This window comes from Brachyistius frenatus, unplaced genomic scaffold (genome assembly GCF_029030835.1).
Source record: "Brachyistius frenatus isolate BFR_SWC_R1_liver_20210118 unplaced genomic scaffold, ASM2903083v1 Contig_197, whole genome shotgun sequence".
NCBI lineage: Eukaryota > Metazoa > Chordata > Actinopteri > Embiotocidae > Brachyistius > Brachyistius frenatus.
Genome location: NW_027210796.1, coordinates 634,191 through 652,210, shown reverse-complemented (window position 1 = coordinate 652,210; position 18,020 = coordinate 634,191). Strand labels below are relative to the sequence as shown.

Here is an 18,020-nt window from a genome sequence, read left to right as displayed (position 1 = left end):
ACTTTCTGACACTTTCAGGGGGTAAATCTAGGGGGGAACTTTTAAAGACACACGTTTTTTTTGTGTGACATGACCTCATTACCTCAACCCATGTATTGTCTGGTCTGCTATTTCCTACTTTTCTCTTTCGCTTTCTTTTGCTGCCTTTAAAAAAAAAATTTTTTTAATTTTTTTTTTTTTTTTAATGTTTTTTCCATTCTTTCAAGTTTGTTGTCTTTTCTTGCTTTTTGTTGTTGTCCTGTATTCTCTTCCCTATCTTTTTCAAATTACTTGTACTTGTAATTACCTCATTTTTGCCAGTTCCTAATTTTTTTTTGTCTTTTTAATTTTTTTTTTTAGACATGTCTGTTGTTTATAAAAGAATAAAATACAATATATTTCAAATAATGGAATAACAAACAAATATGTTTTTTAAATATTCAAAAACCAATTTAGATATGTGCAAAAGAAAAAAATGGTGATAAAATTACAATTCAGATCAGATGATACAACTATGTTGAATCTATTAACTGATGCAGGGGGTTAAACACCAACCATACACCCATTCATCCCTTCAAGACTTTGCCAGCGGACTTTCCATGCATAGAGCTGTCTCTCAGTAGTGATGTGCAAACGCGTAGACCTTAATTACCCTGAAGTCGGGTGGATTCAAAGAACAGCACAAAGCTCAGCTGAGTCACATTGCAAAAAGAAAACCCCAAAACTCAACAACAATAAAAAATGGATGCACTTATCTGATAGCCTGAATAACGCCCTGGGAACCTTCCTCAGGAGACTTGTGGTTGTTTCTTTCAATGGCTGGTGCTTTTTCCCATGTAACATCATCCAAGGGTGGAACCGCAGCAAACTACTGCTGTAAAACGGACCTGATTATTGAATTGACATCCTTTCTATCATTTTTATTGTCACCAAGATGAACAGATGTGATTTATCCTGTAAGTCCTAATACCTCAATGGCAAAATAGGTCATTTGTCAGGATTAAAAATAATACAATGTGTTTTAGATCCATCAGTAGAATGAAGACACTAACATTTTAGCAACCTAAACATTATCATTGTGCTTTTTGTTTTCAGCCCAGGTTCAATTTTTGTCATTTTGTCCATCTTTACTATTAATAATAATTTTTATAAAATTGATGAATGCAAAATATAACTGCAGGAGCAAAATCTAACAGTTTATCAAAATTTTCTCAACCACTTTATCTGATGGTGGACCCATTGATTGTATGTAGATACTAAGATTAACATAAAGAGATTTTAAATCCCCCACTGGTTTTCATTGGAGCCAGTTTAAGTTGCAGATTATATAAAGGGCCTGAATTTAGTGAGACGGTAATGCCTTATTCAAAAGTATTATTGACTTAGTAGAGAGAAGTTGACAATTTTAAATAGGAGTCATCTGGAGCCAGGGATTTTTAAAAACTAGCATATACAGTGCATCCTGAAAGTATTCACAGCGCTTCACTTTTTCCACATTTTGTTATGTTACAGCCTTATTCCAAAATGGATTAAATTAATTTTTTCCTCAAAATTCGACACACAATACCCCATAATGATAATGTGAAAAATGTTTTTTTGAAATTTTTGTAAATCTATTAAAAATAAAAAAAAACAAAGAAATCACATGTAAATCACAGCCTTTTCCATGACACTCAAAATTGAGCTCAGGTGCATCCTGTTTCCACTAATCATCCTTGAAATGTTTCTACAACTTGATTGGAGTCCACTTGTGGCAAATTCAGTTGATTGGACATGATTTAGAAAGACACACACCGTCTATATAAGGTCCCACAGTTGATAGTGCATGTCAGAGCACAAACCAAGCCACGAAGTCCAAAGAATTGTCTGTACACCTCTGAGACAGGATTGTCTCAAGGCACAGATCTGGGGTAGAGTACAAAAATATTTCTGCAGCATTGAAGGTCCCAATGAGCACAGTGGCCTCCATCATCTGTAAATGGAAGAAGTTTGGAACAACCAGGACTCTTCCTAGAGTCGGCCGCCCGGCCAAACTGAGCGATCGGGGGAGAAGGGCCTTAGTCAGGGAGGTGACCAAGAACCTGATGGTCACTCTGACAGAGCTCCAGCGTTGCTCTGTGAAGAGAGGAGAACCTTCCAGAAGGACAACCATCTCTGCAGCACTCCACCAAGCAGGCCTGTATGATAAAGTGGCCAGACGGAAGCCACTCCTCAGTAAAAGGCTCATGATAGCCCGCCTGGATTTTGCCAAAAGGCTCCTGAAGGACTCTCAGACCATGACAAACAAAATTCTCTGGTCTGATGAAACAAAGATTGAACTCTTTGGCCTGAATGCTGGAGGAAACCAGGCACCGCTCATCACCTGGCCAATACCATCCCTACAGTGAAGCGTGGTGGCAGCATCATGCTGTGGGAATGTTTTTCAGCGGCAGGATCGAGGGAACGATGAATGCAGCAATGTAGAGAGACATTCTTGATGAAAACCTGCTCCAGAGCGCTCTAGACCTCAGACTGGGGCGAAGGTTCATCTTCCAACAGGACAACGACCCTAAGCACACAGCCAAGATAACAAAGGAGTGGCTTCGGGACAACTCTGTGAATGTCCTTGAGTAGCCCAGGCTTGAACCCAATTGAACATCTCCGGAGAGATCTGAAAATGGCTGTGCACTGACACTCCCCATCCAACCTGATGGAGCTTGAGAGGTCCTGCAAAGAAGAATGGGAGAAACTGCCCAAAATAGGTGCTAAGCTTGTAGCATCATACTCAAAAAGACTTGAGGCTGTAATTGCTGCCAAAGGTGCTTCAACAAAGTATTGAGCAAAGGCTGTGAATACTTATGTACGTTATATTTTTGTTCTTTATTTTTAATAGATTTGCAAAAATTTTAAACTTTTTTCACTTTGTCATTATGGGGTATTGTGTGTAGAATTTTGAGGAAAAAAATTAATGTAATCCATTTTGGAATAAGGCATAACATATCGAAATGTGGAAAAAGTGAAGCGCTGTGAATACATTCCGGATGCACTGTAGTGGCTGGTTGTTCTGCACTGGTTTCAGCCTCAAGTCACTGTATTTGCACCTTGGGTAAAACTAAGATCAGTGTATCTTGCATATACTATGGTAAGTAGCCAATGTCATGTCAGGAGTTCAGTTTTGTCCTCCGTTTTGCCCCCGATCACCTCTCCTCCTGTGTCTTTGTCTGTGGCCACGCCACTCACCTCCCGTGGCCACGCCCCTCACCGATCCCAGCAGATGCAGCCACTCACCCCTGATCACCACCTGCAGGTGTACTGCATCTCCCTGATCACCTCCCCAGACTATATGTAACCTGCCCCTGCACAACTCTGGTGGTCGGTTCATTTTTGTTAGCCACCCGTCCGTCTTCCGTCTGCTCCCCGTCAGCTCTCTGTCAGTCCTGTTCCTGTTCCTCCGGCCTCTGTGTCTCCTGCGGATATCCCCGTCAAAATCACCAGTCGGTGGAGTTGTCCTCCTGGCTTGGAAGATTGTTGACGCCGTCCCTTCCGCTGGTCTGCCGGCTGCCCTGTTACCCGTGTCCCCCTGGAGCTGTCGGTTGAGTTGCCCTCCCGACTGGACGTAAAGTGGACACGCTCGGTGCCACCTTTTGGTTTTTTGTTTGTTTTTTGGACAATAAAGACAGTATTTTTGGAACTTGAAACCTTGAGTCTGTGAGCTTGCATTTGGGTCCTGGAAAAACACCCACCTCATAACATGTCAACTATGATTAGCTTTCTTTCCTCTCTGTTTGTTTTGAATTTGTCCATGTGTTACGTGATTTCTTGGAAAATATTTTTTACCAATCTCTCCCTTAGTGGTCAAATCGATTTGAAACTGGATATTAATGACGCTTTCCAGAATTTTGATTTGAGGGCAAGATGCATTCACGCAAGTTGAAAACAAAGTTTGGTGCATACACTGTGGCCTTATGGATCTGCTTCATAGACATACAGAGAAATAACAGAAAAAGCTGGAGTTTTAGCTAAACTCTGAATTTAGTCAGAGGCTGAGTTTAACACAAACACAAGATCACAGAAATGATACAAAGTAAAAAGATTGTTTCACTATCTGTCTGAACACAATCTAACCACACATTGATGTAGCTACCAATAAGCATGGGTATTATCAAATCTGCCAAGACTGCAATCTGAAGGAGTACAACATTAAATAATTTTCCTTTAAATAAGTGTCTGTTAAGTCGTTATCTATCGCAGAATGAGTAACACAATTGTTCCTGAGCTGGTGGCCCACTGATGAAAGCCAGCATTTGCAGTATAGTGAACTAAATGTGATATCTGTGATATTCCCAGGAAAAATGACAGAGTTAGTGACACATTTTCCATTACCGAGCAGTGGTTGTTCCGCCAGAGGCTAACAAATTTCAACACTTGTATATGAAGCAAAGTAAATGCCATTTGACTGAAATCATAAAGGCAAGAGTTTGGCTCTCTGGGTAAAAAAACTACTAAAGCTAAAATAGAGATCCAAGAGATTGCTACGTTTAAGACTCTTTGACCTGTTTTCTAGTACCACCCTCAAGACAGCAAGGCCCTGGTAAAAGACAAAAAAAAAAAAAAAAATCACTTAACGGCAAGTTTGCCACATAGTTCTGAACAGTTTGATGTTTTCAATATGTGGTTGGAGGTTCCTGCAGTAAAAGTTCAACTTCAGGCAGGATTTAAAATTTCCATCAAAAATGTGTACATTGCTACATTCACATCCTGTGCAGATGCTGATTGATCAGTCTCTGTTTACTTTGATCTTCTGGCAGGATTGATAATCTGGGTTGGACTCCTCAGACCTATGAAGCAGCAAACTATTTTCTGCCTCTTCACAGCAGCTTGTTTTGTCCTGGAAATATTTTCTGCTCTTTAATCCTGTGTGCTGGGCACTGTGAGACATGGCTCTATGAGTCACATAGAAGATAAGTAAGGAGGAGAAAAGCAATTTCTCACTATCTGGTGTTTTATGTTCCCTGGAGAGATCATTTCAGGTCATGGGCTTGTGTCAAAGGGAAAAATTACTCTTGGTCCAGTTTGTTGAAAAGTCATTGTAAACTGCGAAAGCCCCCTTAAAAATCCCTTAACTCTGGGAGTACAACTAATTTTATTTGCCCCCTTAGAAACATTCAACCCAAAAAGTGAAAAACCGTTTCTGCATAAATTAAAGATAATCCAGAGTAAATTATGCAAATATATTCACTATGAAAAAAGAGGGGGCGGGTTGGCCGTTTATTGTGAGGTTAAAGATTCTAAGCTTCTGGTTGAAACTGAACTGAGGGCAGTTTCACTTAAATGTTTGTGGAGGCTCTGCCAATGGGGGAAAATCTCAGGGATGTTGCATCATCTAACTAACTGAGAGGTTGAGAAATATCACAATCAGCAAGCGGAGTTTAATGAAGTTATGCTGCCATAAAGTATTCACCCCATTCGATTTTAAGCAGAATTTTTTCAGGAAGCCACCAGTTTCAATTCATTTCAGCAAAAATGAACATGCAGAGACTTGAAATCTTTTATAATACAGATAATACATCAAAGTCAACATTTAGTAAACCTATTTAATGGGCAAAATGAATGTTCACATTACCATTTGCTCACCCACTCTGAAAGGTGGACCAATCAGTGACAATTGTAAGGGGTTAACTGCAATGATACATTGAAGCTATGAATTTGAGGTCTGGTGCAACAGGGCTGTAATTTACTTATAGGTAGAAGATCTGGGGCTGTATTCACAAAGATTCCTTGGACTCAAAGTAACTCCTACTGACAAAATTCTAAGAAAATTCTTTGAATTGTGATGTTTTCCAAGAATTTCCCCTTGAAGTTAGGAGTAAATCCTTGTGAAGATAAATGTCTTACCAAAACATTTAACCATTAAGAGAGCTCCTAAGGTGAAAAACTGTTAGGAGGAGGGAGGACTTTTAACAATTGTTAAGCAGTGGAGTAAATTGCATAAGTACAATGAGGTAAGAAGAAATTCTGCAAACGCGGAATGACGGCACTTTAATGGAACACCACAGATGATATTGTGTAGGGATGATGTTTGTGTCCGATCTCACTTCTCCCACTCAACACAATAATTGCAGAAATGAAAGTGATCGCAGCATGGAGATATTTGGTAACTAAAAAAGTAACTGAGGTCTGTTGCAACCTTCAGCAACTGAGTGATTACACAAACAGAAATAGCACTTTCACAGCTTCATATTGGCATGCAGTTAACTTTATTTCCACTGGAGGTCGCTGTCTATTCTGTGGCCTTTCTCACCAAGAGTGCTTTTTTTTTTTAATCAACCAATCACATCTTTTAAATGGATGCATCATACTTAGCAACTGGGTCAACCACACCTCCTCACTAAGATAAGGGTTTCTGCCCTTTTCTTGCTCCGAGAAGTTTCCTAAATCACTCATAAGTTAAGACTGGAATCGAGATCCCAGGCAACTGTTGAAATGCTGTCATTGCCGTAATTAAATTGAATAACTTTTCAGATGCAGTAGTTTCTTTTAACTAAATTAGAGGAACTTGTGCTAGTTGTGTACACGTGCAACCCCTCATTTGCCCACAATTGAGGTGGAGAGGATAAAGTTATCATGATCCACAAGCTGTGCAATAGGTATAGTACAGTAAAAAGTACAATATTCACTCTGAAATATAGTTGAGTGTGTAAAGAAAGTCAAAATGGAAATAATTAAGCAATTTGCAAGTACCCAAAAACTGTACTGTTAATATATTTTCCACAGGGCAAAATATAATTTAAACTAAGTAAAAATGAAGCTTTAAATTTAGGTAAACTTTGTACATTTAGAGACAATTTGAGAGGAATGTGCTATAAATGCTACAAGGATTATGTTCAGTGTCAACATTTTTTTCCATTCTTTCTTTGGCAATAGAGACCAGGGTTTGAGTCTTGAGTGTTTATGTGGCTGAATATTCTGCATGAGATTGTTTATGCGACATCGGACTCCTACAAAACAAAATACATCAGAGGGCAGGAGATCTAACATTAACCACAGGTTAGCAAGCTGCACTTGTTCCAGCAGATCTCTGCCAAAGCAGCTTAATGTCCATTAAAAGTTAAGCTTAAGCCCAGCCCAGTTCTATGTGCAAAAACAACGGCAGAAAGACTTACTTGTGGTTTGGGAGTTCCTTGTCAACTGGTGGAAGCCATCTGCAAGATACAGTAGGTGGCCATGACAGTTTTCTTCTAACTGTGCAACACTGCTACAGTGCGTCATTATTGTTGCCTGTACAAAGTGTCTCAGTCATCATTGCTCCTGCAATTGTTCCTCATGAGAAGAGGTTAACATCATGCCCTGTAACGCCGGGGTAATACAGACTGAACCCAAATGCACGACTCAGGACATGGAGCCTGTTTTCATCCGGCTAGGTGGAGCGCACCAGCACCATGGCACACCTTTAACACAAAAGTATGTGTCTTATAGATGCCAAACACCGGCATTAAATTACATGTCAAAGTGAACTAAGAACAGAAATCAAATATACTTACACACACAATATATATTGTGCTGCTGCAATTAACATTTCAAACATGAGTTGTCTGACTGAAATAGAGCAATGCTTTGTGAGCTAGATCAGGAAAACAAATTGAGCTGCCCATTAAAACCCAAAGCTTCAAATTAAGAAAATTACCAAGATTTCCCATATAGAATCAAAAGCCATGTCTTTTTGAAAACAATAAAGAGACTTCAGCTCATCAAAAACTCTGCCGCTCAGCTGTTAACCAGAAGCAAGAAAGAGAGCAAGTTTTTCCAGTTTTAGCTGCTCTGCACTGACTACCTGTAAAACAAAGAATTGACTTTAGGGTCCTCCTCCAAAACTATTTGCCTTAAAGAACACTGTGATCATCTGCTGCTGGCTTATTGGCAGATTTAGTCAATTTTGGTCCAACGCTGTGGAACACACTACCTGCAGACATCAGGGAAGGTAGCTCAGTGTCTTGCATTATTCTACAACACTGTTTCAAAAAAAGTTGAGACCTTGTGTAAAATGTAAATAAAAACAATGCAATGATTTGCAAATGATGTAAACCCATATTTAATTGCAAATAGACTAAAGACAACATACCAAATGTTGAAATGGAGAAATGTTTTATGAAAAATATATTTTTATTTTGATATGTTTATGTTCTTTTTTTTGTTTTTAATGTGAAGCACTGCATGTGATTTTCTCACTTTATGAAACGGTCTGCACATATATAGCGCTTAATCACCTTACACTGTTTTCCATTTACACTGATGGTGCAGAGCTGGCATGCAAGGTGCTCGCTCGCCATGGGTAGCAATTCAGGGTTCAGTGTCTTGCCCAAGGACACTTTGGCAGGAGGAAGCGGGGATCAAACCGCTAACCTTTTGATTAGTGGGCATCCCAGTCTACCATTTGAGCCACAGGTGGTTATTGTTATTAATATAATTTCAAAAAACTGTTGTGCAAATCAACATCATTGCCATAACTAAACCTCAGATTTCCCTTACATCCCCACTATAGCAGAACAGGTGTCAGGTACTCAACATTTTTAAGAGGGAATGAAACTGCAGCCTGCCCTCATCCTGGACTCTCTCATAGCCCATGAAGCCTCTAAAAGCACCAGTACCTAATGTGTTTTAGTACTCTTGTAGCTATGTGTTTATCTGGCCTGAGTTGTTGTGTCTGTATACTGATTGTGTGCTTGTCTAACAAAGAATATTGTCTGATCATGAATGTTTCATGCTCCCGGGTCTCTCCTGAAAAAGGGATCACAATTTCATTGACACTACATGATTACAATTATGGGTTAATCTGTTGGTACCCTTAATAGTTCTTTGAAAAATTGCATTATCCCTCCAATATTCTTACGTTTACCTGTATGTGATAGCATAAAGCAAAGAAAGTTTGAAAAAATAATAGTAGATATATCATTTTTGCTTCCTCCACAAATAGTATCCTAAATGGGCTTTGACCAATGTGGTGGTACCCCCAGACAAAAATGCAAATAATTGGGTGATAGTGATATTTCAAACTTCCTGTTTTAAAAAAAAATAATTATTAGTATTACACACTTCAATCTTGTAATCAGTAATGCAGCCTATTTAAATCGAGAGAGGGGGTCACTGCTGTTTCGTATCATTGTGTACACCACACTGAACATGAGCTAGAAAAGGCTAAGCAGAATTGTCTGAGAAGATCAGAAAGAAAATAATAAAAAAGTATGTTCAAGGTTTAGCCATTTCCAATCAGCTTAATGTTCTTGTGAATACAATTGTAAATAGTATTAACAAGTCTGAGGTCCCTGGAACTGTAGTCAAACTGCCTGGATGTGGCTCCAAGAGATACAATGTATCCTAGATTGAACAGAAGCCTGATGTAATGATAGACAAAGAACCAAGGAAAACTTCCAAATACATATAAACTGAATTCCAAGGTCTGTGTACATCAAGGTCAGATTGTAGCATGCCTAGCTTTTTGAATGCTGTGGGCTCCATGCAAGCCAACTAAGGAGGATTTCACTGTTGAAACACAAACTGACTGGACTTGGCTAGAATGCATGAAGATAAGGAACAATGCTTCTTGGAAAATTTATGTTGGGCAGATAAGAGAAAAGTGAAGATATTTATGAAGTCAAATCAGCTCTGTGTGACAAAACAATATTTTTTTCAAGAGAAGAACACCATAGCTACTGTGAAAAAGGAAGGAGTTATGTTCATTTTTAGGGCTGCTTTGCTGCATCTGGCACAGGGTGCCTAAAATATGTACTTATTACTTGAACTTATTATACACCTTGAACTCTGCTTCTGGGCCTCCGTCTTACATTTTTCCCTGATAGAGATGCCAGTGGGCCAAGTTTTAAAATATTTCTGAGGCGATTGGGGGAAGCTAAGCTTTTCCGAGTGGCACCTGGGCTGATATCAGTCTACTCGTCTGACTGTGGAGAAGCTAAAGAACATGGGGATTTAATTTTTTTTTTTAAACTGATGTTTAAGTGATTCTACTGCAGCTTGATTCAAAGCAAAATTGTCTTGCTCTTATGCACATAAAATTGGACGACGCACGCACTTGTTCCACAGTGAATTGGGATTTCTGGGTCACTGCTGATGTGTTGGTGTCAATTTCATGAGGTCGAAGCATCTCTCATAGGTCAAGAGTTCAGCAGCCCTGTGATCTCCACCACAAACATTTGGACACAAAAATAAAACTGCCCTCTGCCGTTTCACTGATTATGGTGCTGACTGTGGGCTGAGAGTAATCAACCGCTGCTCCTCTCAGGGCACTCTGAGTTGCAGCACCTGATTTGCCTATAAACAAATTCTCTCCTGTTGATACTTTTGATGAGCATTTTGATAAGTTAATGTTTCTTTGTTATTCTCTGCATAAATAAGTTTGAGGTACTTACAGAATCCCATTCAAATTTAATTATATTATATTATTATTATTATTATTATTTTGGCACTTGGGTGCAATACAAAATGTTTGTGATCACATATTTGTCCACACATGTTCACACATCATTTAGTCCTTATTGCTTGGGTTCAAGCCCCGTAGGGGCAGAACTCTATTGTTTTTGCTTTGGTTTATTAGAAAAATGAAACTTGGCACAATAACTGGAAATGATGTGCATTACTTTCTAAAAAAAGATAGCCAAATTGGCACAGTGCTTCATGCATAGTGTAACAATGACACAACTTTGACTTAGATTACCTCTGCAACGCTTTGTCACGCAGACGAAGCACTGAAATTCCTGCAAAGCTCAAGTCGTGCAGTTTCATAGATGTGTTACATCTCTCTGTGATGAGCACTCCGTCGTCTTATCAGAGGAAATCTACATTTCACAACTTCAAAAAATTTAAATAAATCACCCATACATCCTACTGAGCTGCCATTTTTTTCAGCGCATCTACTGAATTGGGACAAAACTTTCAATTCAGAAGTCCAGAGTCATCACATTATTTTTCAAAATATGCAAAATGACTTAACATAAATATCTCCATAACGCTTCAATCAAATGCTACCAAAATCATCATACACATTCTTTGGATACTAGATATCCAATTTTTTCAATGGTGTTCAGTTTACTTAAAAGGTTAGTCTGCAGCAATTATTAATATCTTACTGTAATTAGACATGTATGAAAAATAATTTTTACTTTGCCAAATGTTTGCTCAAACCTTACCAACATACAGTATTTGACATCATCAGAATGATGTGTGAATTTTTCCACAATTGTAAAATTAACATTTTGACAGACAATTGATTAGTTTATGTGGGCGTGGCCTACTCATCTTTCTGTTCTATGTCATGCCTTTGCTGAATTTCCTGTGAGCAGGAAGAAGCAGATGACATTAAACCTGTTAAAATAACTGGACATGATCTGCTATTGCTTCCCAAAAAATATGATTAAAACTGGCCAGATGTTGGCGCTATAATTAACAGTCAAAAGGTGAAAAAAGCTCTTTGCTGCTTGGAGTTTTAGCTTTAGCCAAATGAGCTGCTTCCACTCCACCATTGAGTGCAAAAAGGGCTTGAACCTGCCAATTGTGGCTACATTTTTAACAGTGTTCACGTTTGTTACGTTTCGGTGTCTTCTCTTAATGTGCTGTATATACATTTATATATATATATGTATGTACACAACGTTTGTTGTGTAAGGAAGTAGAGAAGGGCCAGTCACTGCGGGCTGTGGGCGGTGCAACTCTTCAGTCTGACGGCTCTTCTCAGTCAATCGGTGTGGAAGAAAGCAGACGGGAGTGAAACGGCGCACCAGGACCCTGGATCTGTACTACACACACAGACACAAACAATCATACCATAATTGGCAGGAGTAGTGCAGAGCAGCATGGAACTGTGAGGGCTGCGGGCCGATCGGGACCTGCTCCCCGCGCCCCCCCTCCCACAAACAAAAATCACTATTACATTTGTTTACCGCATCTGCCGAGTTTTTTTCCCCCAACATGGAGACTACAGGCTGCTGGCTGCTACTGGCTGCACACTTCATCCTCATCTGCCAACAAGGTAAGGCATGCTGTAATTTATGTTTGTCTTCACATGACACAGAAACATTTAAATGACGTGCTCGGATTTTAATCAGTATGTGGTCGTCTACAACTTGCTGCGCTAACTTTAAGGTGATTGCGCAGAAGCTTCAGGTGAGCTTTCAAGTGCGCTGCGCTGCCTTAAACTAACGACGTCTGCTTGTCGTCTGCGCATTTGTACTTGTAAGAATCAGAAGTGTAACTATTTCTCAAAAATCAAACTGAGATGTCCTACGTGTTTGATATCGAGACTCGGGTCTTTGGGTCTGTGGGATTTCAAATTAAAATATTGTTAGGCCTATATAGCCTTGCATATCAGCTCCAAACTGCAGCTGTCAAGCATGAAAGGAGAAGTTTGGACACGGGAGTCTAACTGGTTTATTTGGCAACAACAGCAGTCTTAAAAACACATACTATCACTGCAAAACTGTAAACTAATCGTAACTGGATTTATATTATCAATGATAATTTTTTAAAGAAATTGTATAAAATAAATTACTGGATGTAACGTTAATGTCACTCATGCCTCATTAAGAATACTTGTGGAATATGAGGTCTCTGATCACCAGACATAGTATTGAGAGTGGGTTAGGAACCTTTCTGTTGTTGGATGCCAAGAGAGGTTAAATTACTATTCTATTTCTGGGAGGTAAAATGAGTATTCTTTTTGCAAGATTTAGGTGGAATCTGTCTAGACTGGGGGAATTGTTCCAGCATGCCTGCTCGCAAAAAGGAAGGGATGCCTGTTTAACTTGAATTACTGTTTTAAGGTTGTATATCTCCGCTCACCATTTAAGTTGTAGTTTACCTCCATATCTATTCAAACTCACATGTTAAAGCAAAGAATCAATAAAGTCTAAAATGTTAATGGTTCATGCACATCCCCAATCCTTGCAGCGCAGAAGATCTATGCAATCACAACAGTTTGAAGGTGGACACCCAAGAGTAGTATCACCAATTCAGCATCTAACATAAATGTGAAATATGGTCACAATCTCCCTTTCTGGTCATTATTCTACTTAGAACATTTGAATTTCACAGTGAAGATGATCTTTTGGGTATAAAATGTCATCACTTCCTCATCTTATCCTGTTAGATGTTGTTATAAATAGCCTTTGAATTCCTGAGTAAAGAGCAGAAGCTTGTTTTGTGATGTAATGGTTACCTTTGATCGTCAAATTCTAATCAGATTGTTCTTGAGTCCGAGTGAATGTTAGTGGCAACTAGAGACAAGCCAAGTACAGCATTATCTATATCTGAATCTATTAAACCAACTCAATTATCTGTATATATATATATATATATATATATATATATATATATATATATATATATATATATATATATATATATAAAAAAAACACGTTTATTGTTATTGTTGAGGTATAGTGAGTAACTCAGCTGAAGATATTTTATACAAACCTAATTGAAACAAGCCGATGGCAGAAATTAACCAGAAGAGTCACGAGTTTTTGTTAATTCCTGTGGACACCGGACACTGACAGAACGTGTCAGTGTCCACAGGTGGGGCTTGGTGTGTAGGTGGCCTCGTTGTGTGCACACAGCTAATGTCTGTTAGAAACCTTCATTAAAACGGATACTGACAATTACTCGGATCATACTTGTGTTCGTCAAAAGTATGTAATCTGTACCGGATACTTGTTTCAGCTGAGTAGTCGTCTCATTCCTCCTATCTACTGTCTACAGCAGTAACCTTTCTTCAAGAATGAGATGATTAGAATTTGGTGGTCAAAGGTAACTGTGACCTCACAAAACACATTTGTGGCCATTACGCAATAATTCATACATTAATTATGACCAAATTTCCCACAAATATGCAATAGGATAAAATGATTAATTTTTTTCTTCTCTCTATTATTTAACAACCTAACCAAGGGGCACAAGGGACACATTTAGGGGCACATTCATGACAAATACTGAATTGATGACATTAACCTGGGGTGTCCATTTACAAGTTGCAGTGATTGTATAGATCTTTTGTGTGTGAAGCATCTACATTTTTTTTTTTTTATTATTCTATGCAGCAACATCTATATGAGTTTACATGGATACAACCCCTTAAATTGTATATTACAATTTAAGGGGTTAGTGGAGGCATACAGCTGCTAGATGGTAATTCTGGTTTCTATCATAATATATTGCCGTTTATCACTATATGTATTTACAGCCCTGAGAGCGACTCCATTATTCTGCTTTGTGGTGGTTTATATTCAGGCATTGGCAGTACTTGGTTAAGGTTATTAAAAGATTGTCATTGGCTTTGATAAGAGAAAGTCTACAGTGACTTGAGACACAACTCTTTAAATTACACTTTACTTAAACTACCTTTTCCCTGACTTAACCAAATAGATTTAGTTACCTAAAACCAACTGGTGACATAGTCTTGATGTGAGCCTTGGGGTCTGGTATGAGTTTGGTTGAAAATGTGGCATTTTACTAAGTGAAAACCTTTCTTCTGAGCATTCAATGCACTCAGTGATTATGTTGTCACCTAAACATTGTGGGTAAATAATTTCGTTGTACGGACAGGGTTGCTTGGATATACCAGAATTAATCACTAAAAACAATCTCACCATAATTTACAATTAACAGCCTCTCGAGAGATTCCAATCATATTACATGATCCTCCTTAACAGATGGAATTTGGCAAGTTGTGATGCAAATTTTCATCTTTTCAACTTGAAGTTGCAAAACAATTTCACCACAGTTTGGCTGTTCTGTCAGCAATGTGTAGCAAACAGTTGGGGACTGATTCACGAAAGGTTTGTGTGTGTTAAAGTGAGTGCAAACCTTGTACCATTCACACATTTTTTTTACAAGCTGATCTACTAACGATGTTCAGTGAGGATTGCGTCTTTCATGTTTGCCTGAATACATATACAATATTGGCCATTTCTACTTGAATGCCCAAAATACTATAATTCTACTAAATCACCCGCAAAAGGATGCAATATAAATGTGAAAACCTTTGGAATAAACATGCAATTTAGTACCCTTTCTTTGAGATCTTAGTAAATCAAGCCCCTGATTTGCTAAAACGAATGTTTTTCCTGCAGACTTTCAGTAGTCTTCTACCTTTTCCCTCCCGTTCAAGCTTGAAAGTATTTTTTTCTCGACCCTCTGTGGTGGTATCTCAGATACATTATATGCTACACTAAAGGAAATATTAAGTCTTATTACATCAAAAAACAAAAAAATACTTAAGATTTCTTGACTATTTTATTTAAATAGAATTTCTCAAATTCAACCCAAGAAATTTAGTTATATTTGGAAACTTTATGGTCTCTTAAAATGCATACTCAGTTCGTGGTCGCACAAATATTATTTAAAAAAAAAATATGGAGCATTCAGTTTGTCCCCCAAAGTTGTAGATCTTTAAGAAGTCAGTGGAGATGAATTAGGATTTGTCACCATTAGCCTAAACACTGGAAGGGTTTTCCAACTCTTATCCTCTGGTTGGCCCTTCCAGTCATCCAGTGCAATGGCAGCATGCCAGAGAGGACACTGATCTGCTTGGTTTAATCTTTTCAAGGGGTGAGACGTGAAACAAAGATTAGGAGGGAGAAGCAGCCAGTCTTAGCTGAAGAGATGTGAAACCTTTTGTGCCCAGGCCAGTGAGCCTGGATCTGTGCTGGATGGTTCAGTACCTGCAGAAAGCCTCTCTGCTTCTCTATGCCTCCTCCCTTTTCATGTTGGTTGGTTTAAAAGGAAGCTTGGATGAAATGTTGGGGCACAAAAGAGGTGCCAGCTTGTTCAGGAGCAGTGCAGGAATGGTGGATGGTGAAAGAAAAGAAGCATGAAGAGAAAACTCAGCACCATGTGTCCTCCCAAAAGATATTTGTGAATGGGCAGTGCCAACCGTGCCCTGGACTCCGTCTGGGACCTTGGAGTTTCCGGATCTCGTGTTTTCTAACAGAGATCTGCTGACAGATGGCCGTCACAGTCAGGCAGTCTGTCAGTCAAACACATGCAGAGGGTGGCTGTGGATGTGATGCCCACCTCCAGCCGAGCTAAATAGGTCTGCCATTTGTAACAGATAGGCTCATGTTTTCTGTCTGAAAGCAATCCTCGTACAGTGAAATAATTATTTGTCAATTTAATTGTTTTTCCTGCTGTTACAATTCACAAAGGGATTCCTTTGTGCAATGGATGAACAATATCAACAGTCCTCATTCTATTTTAAATGTCTTCTGAAGTTAATGCAAAAAGCAAAAAGTCCAACTGTATGATTATTTTAGAGGCTATTACTTTATTTAGCGTACCATTATTGATAAATATGTGATGGATAAAATAATAGTAACACCTGCATTCTCAAAATGATTCACTTGATTCAACACTTTTTAAAGCAGTTTTAAGAAGAGCTTCACATTGGAACCGGAAGAAGGATTTTTGTATTTGGCTGCATTAGTTTTAGATAGGTAGACCTAAAAACCTGGCAATGCTGTTTACAAACTACTTCAAACCTGTTTTTTTTTTTTTTTTCATTTCTGCACTCAGCAAACCGCCCAATGCAGATTAATCTGTCTTGTTCTACACATAATTACATGCGAGTATACCCATCTGATTTGACCAAGTCAGCCTTTGGCCAGGATGAGCAGAGGAATGATAAAAAAAATAAAAAAATAAATCAGTTTTCAGTGGTCATATGAGCAATTGAATATTGTTTTATTGTTTGTAACAGCCACATATTGCAATAAAGTGTGGCTATTGATGCTCCTCTAGGCTATTTTTCAGCGGATCCGCCTGTGTGCTGTTCCAGCTCTGACACGGCCATCAGAGCTGATCAATGCCATTAGTCAATGCTTGACATTCCATCAGATGCGCCGTGGTGTGTGTCAGCAGTGTCCTAGAAGCAGCTCTCTTTTTTTTTTGACGGAAGTGGGACAGAGATCATGTCAGTCAGCACAGAGCAGATTGTCAGGGCTGGAAGTCAGACAGCGGAAAGCATAGAGCATCAGGTCAATTTTCCAAATATAATAAGCCTGTGTAGAATACCAATTGTATGTCATATCACTAAATCAGCTATACCCCGTGTTTTTTTTCCAAGTAGGAACAAAACTACATTCTCTTCTGCAACAGGCAGTGTTATGCAATAATCACGTAGATTAATTATTTTTGAACAACCAAAACACAGCAAACTGTATTATCCTTATTGGGTGCCGTACAAAATAGGAAATAACGGCAATAAACAGAAAACACACAAAAAGAAAGGCATGCAGAGTGCATTAGCTAGCTAACCAGGTAGCATTATAGTGTGTTGACAGCTGGGAGAGGCTCTTTTGTTTTTAATACACAGAAAAGAGTGACGAATGTAGAGAAGGAGGATGGACCGGAATTTGTATACAAGTAGAATGGAAACACGATTATGAATATTATATTCAATTTCTGCCAATATATCCCCCTTAAAGCTGTCGTTAGTAACTTTGAACAAAGTGTGGAAAAAAGGGACGTTATGTCATATTTGCTAAAACTGTCTCTATGCACTGATAGTATTGCATTAATAATCTTAGACATTGCTTTTGAGACGTTGCTTGCCTCGTATTCACCAAGTGATTCTAACTGCTCCAACTGTTCTGTAGTAACTAAACTGTTAATTTACTGGCTTGTCATCTATGTGAGTGCATTAATGTGCGAGCTAACATTACACATGTAATAAGCTTACTGTGCTTTCAAAAACACTAAGATTAATTTATTACAAAGTTGGACTACTTGTTGCAAAATAAAAGAAGTTATGAATTGAGGACCATGTTTCCAGCTAAAATATAGGCAGCTGAAGGTCACTGTAAAGCATGTTGCTTCTGGCTGTGAGGAGTTAAGTTTTTGTTTCTTACCGGTGTGTGTGTGTGTTTGTGCACACGCCATGTTGCCTCTTCAGTTGCCGTGGTTAATGGCTGTGCGTGCACGGCAAAATTTGAGGCGAAGTGCGCTCTCGTCTCAAAGTTACCAACTACAGCTTTAATCCTACACACTGATCCATTCATTTC

The 18,020-nt window shown here is 38.8% G+C and overlaps 1 protein-coding gene across 3 annotated transcripts in view; it reads left to right on the top strand.

Moving 5' to 3' along the window:
• Positions 1-11,719: 11,719 nt before the first annotated feature.
• ptprz1a (protein tyrosine phosphatase receptor type Z1a) overlaps positions 11,720-18,020 on the top strand; it is a 152,902-nt gene continuing 146,601 nt past the window's right edge. For all 3 annotated transcript variants that reach the window (XM_069718725.1, XM_069718723.1, XM_069718722.1), the window contains exon 1: positions 11,720-11,995. In XM_069718725.1, the coding sequence (XP_069574826.1) occupies positions 11,935-11,995 (61 nt within the window). In that variant the 5' untranslated portion in view covers positions 11,720-11,934. The remainder of the gene's footprint in view (positions 11,996-18,020) is intronic.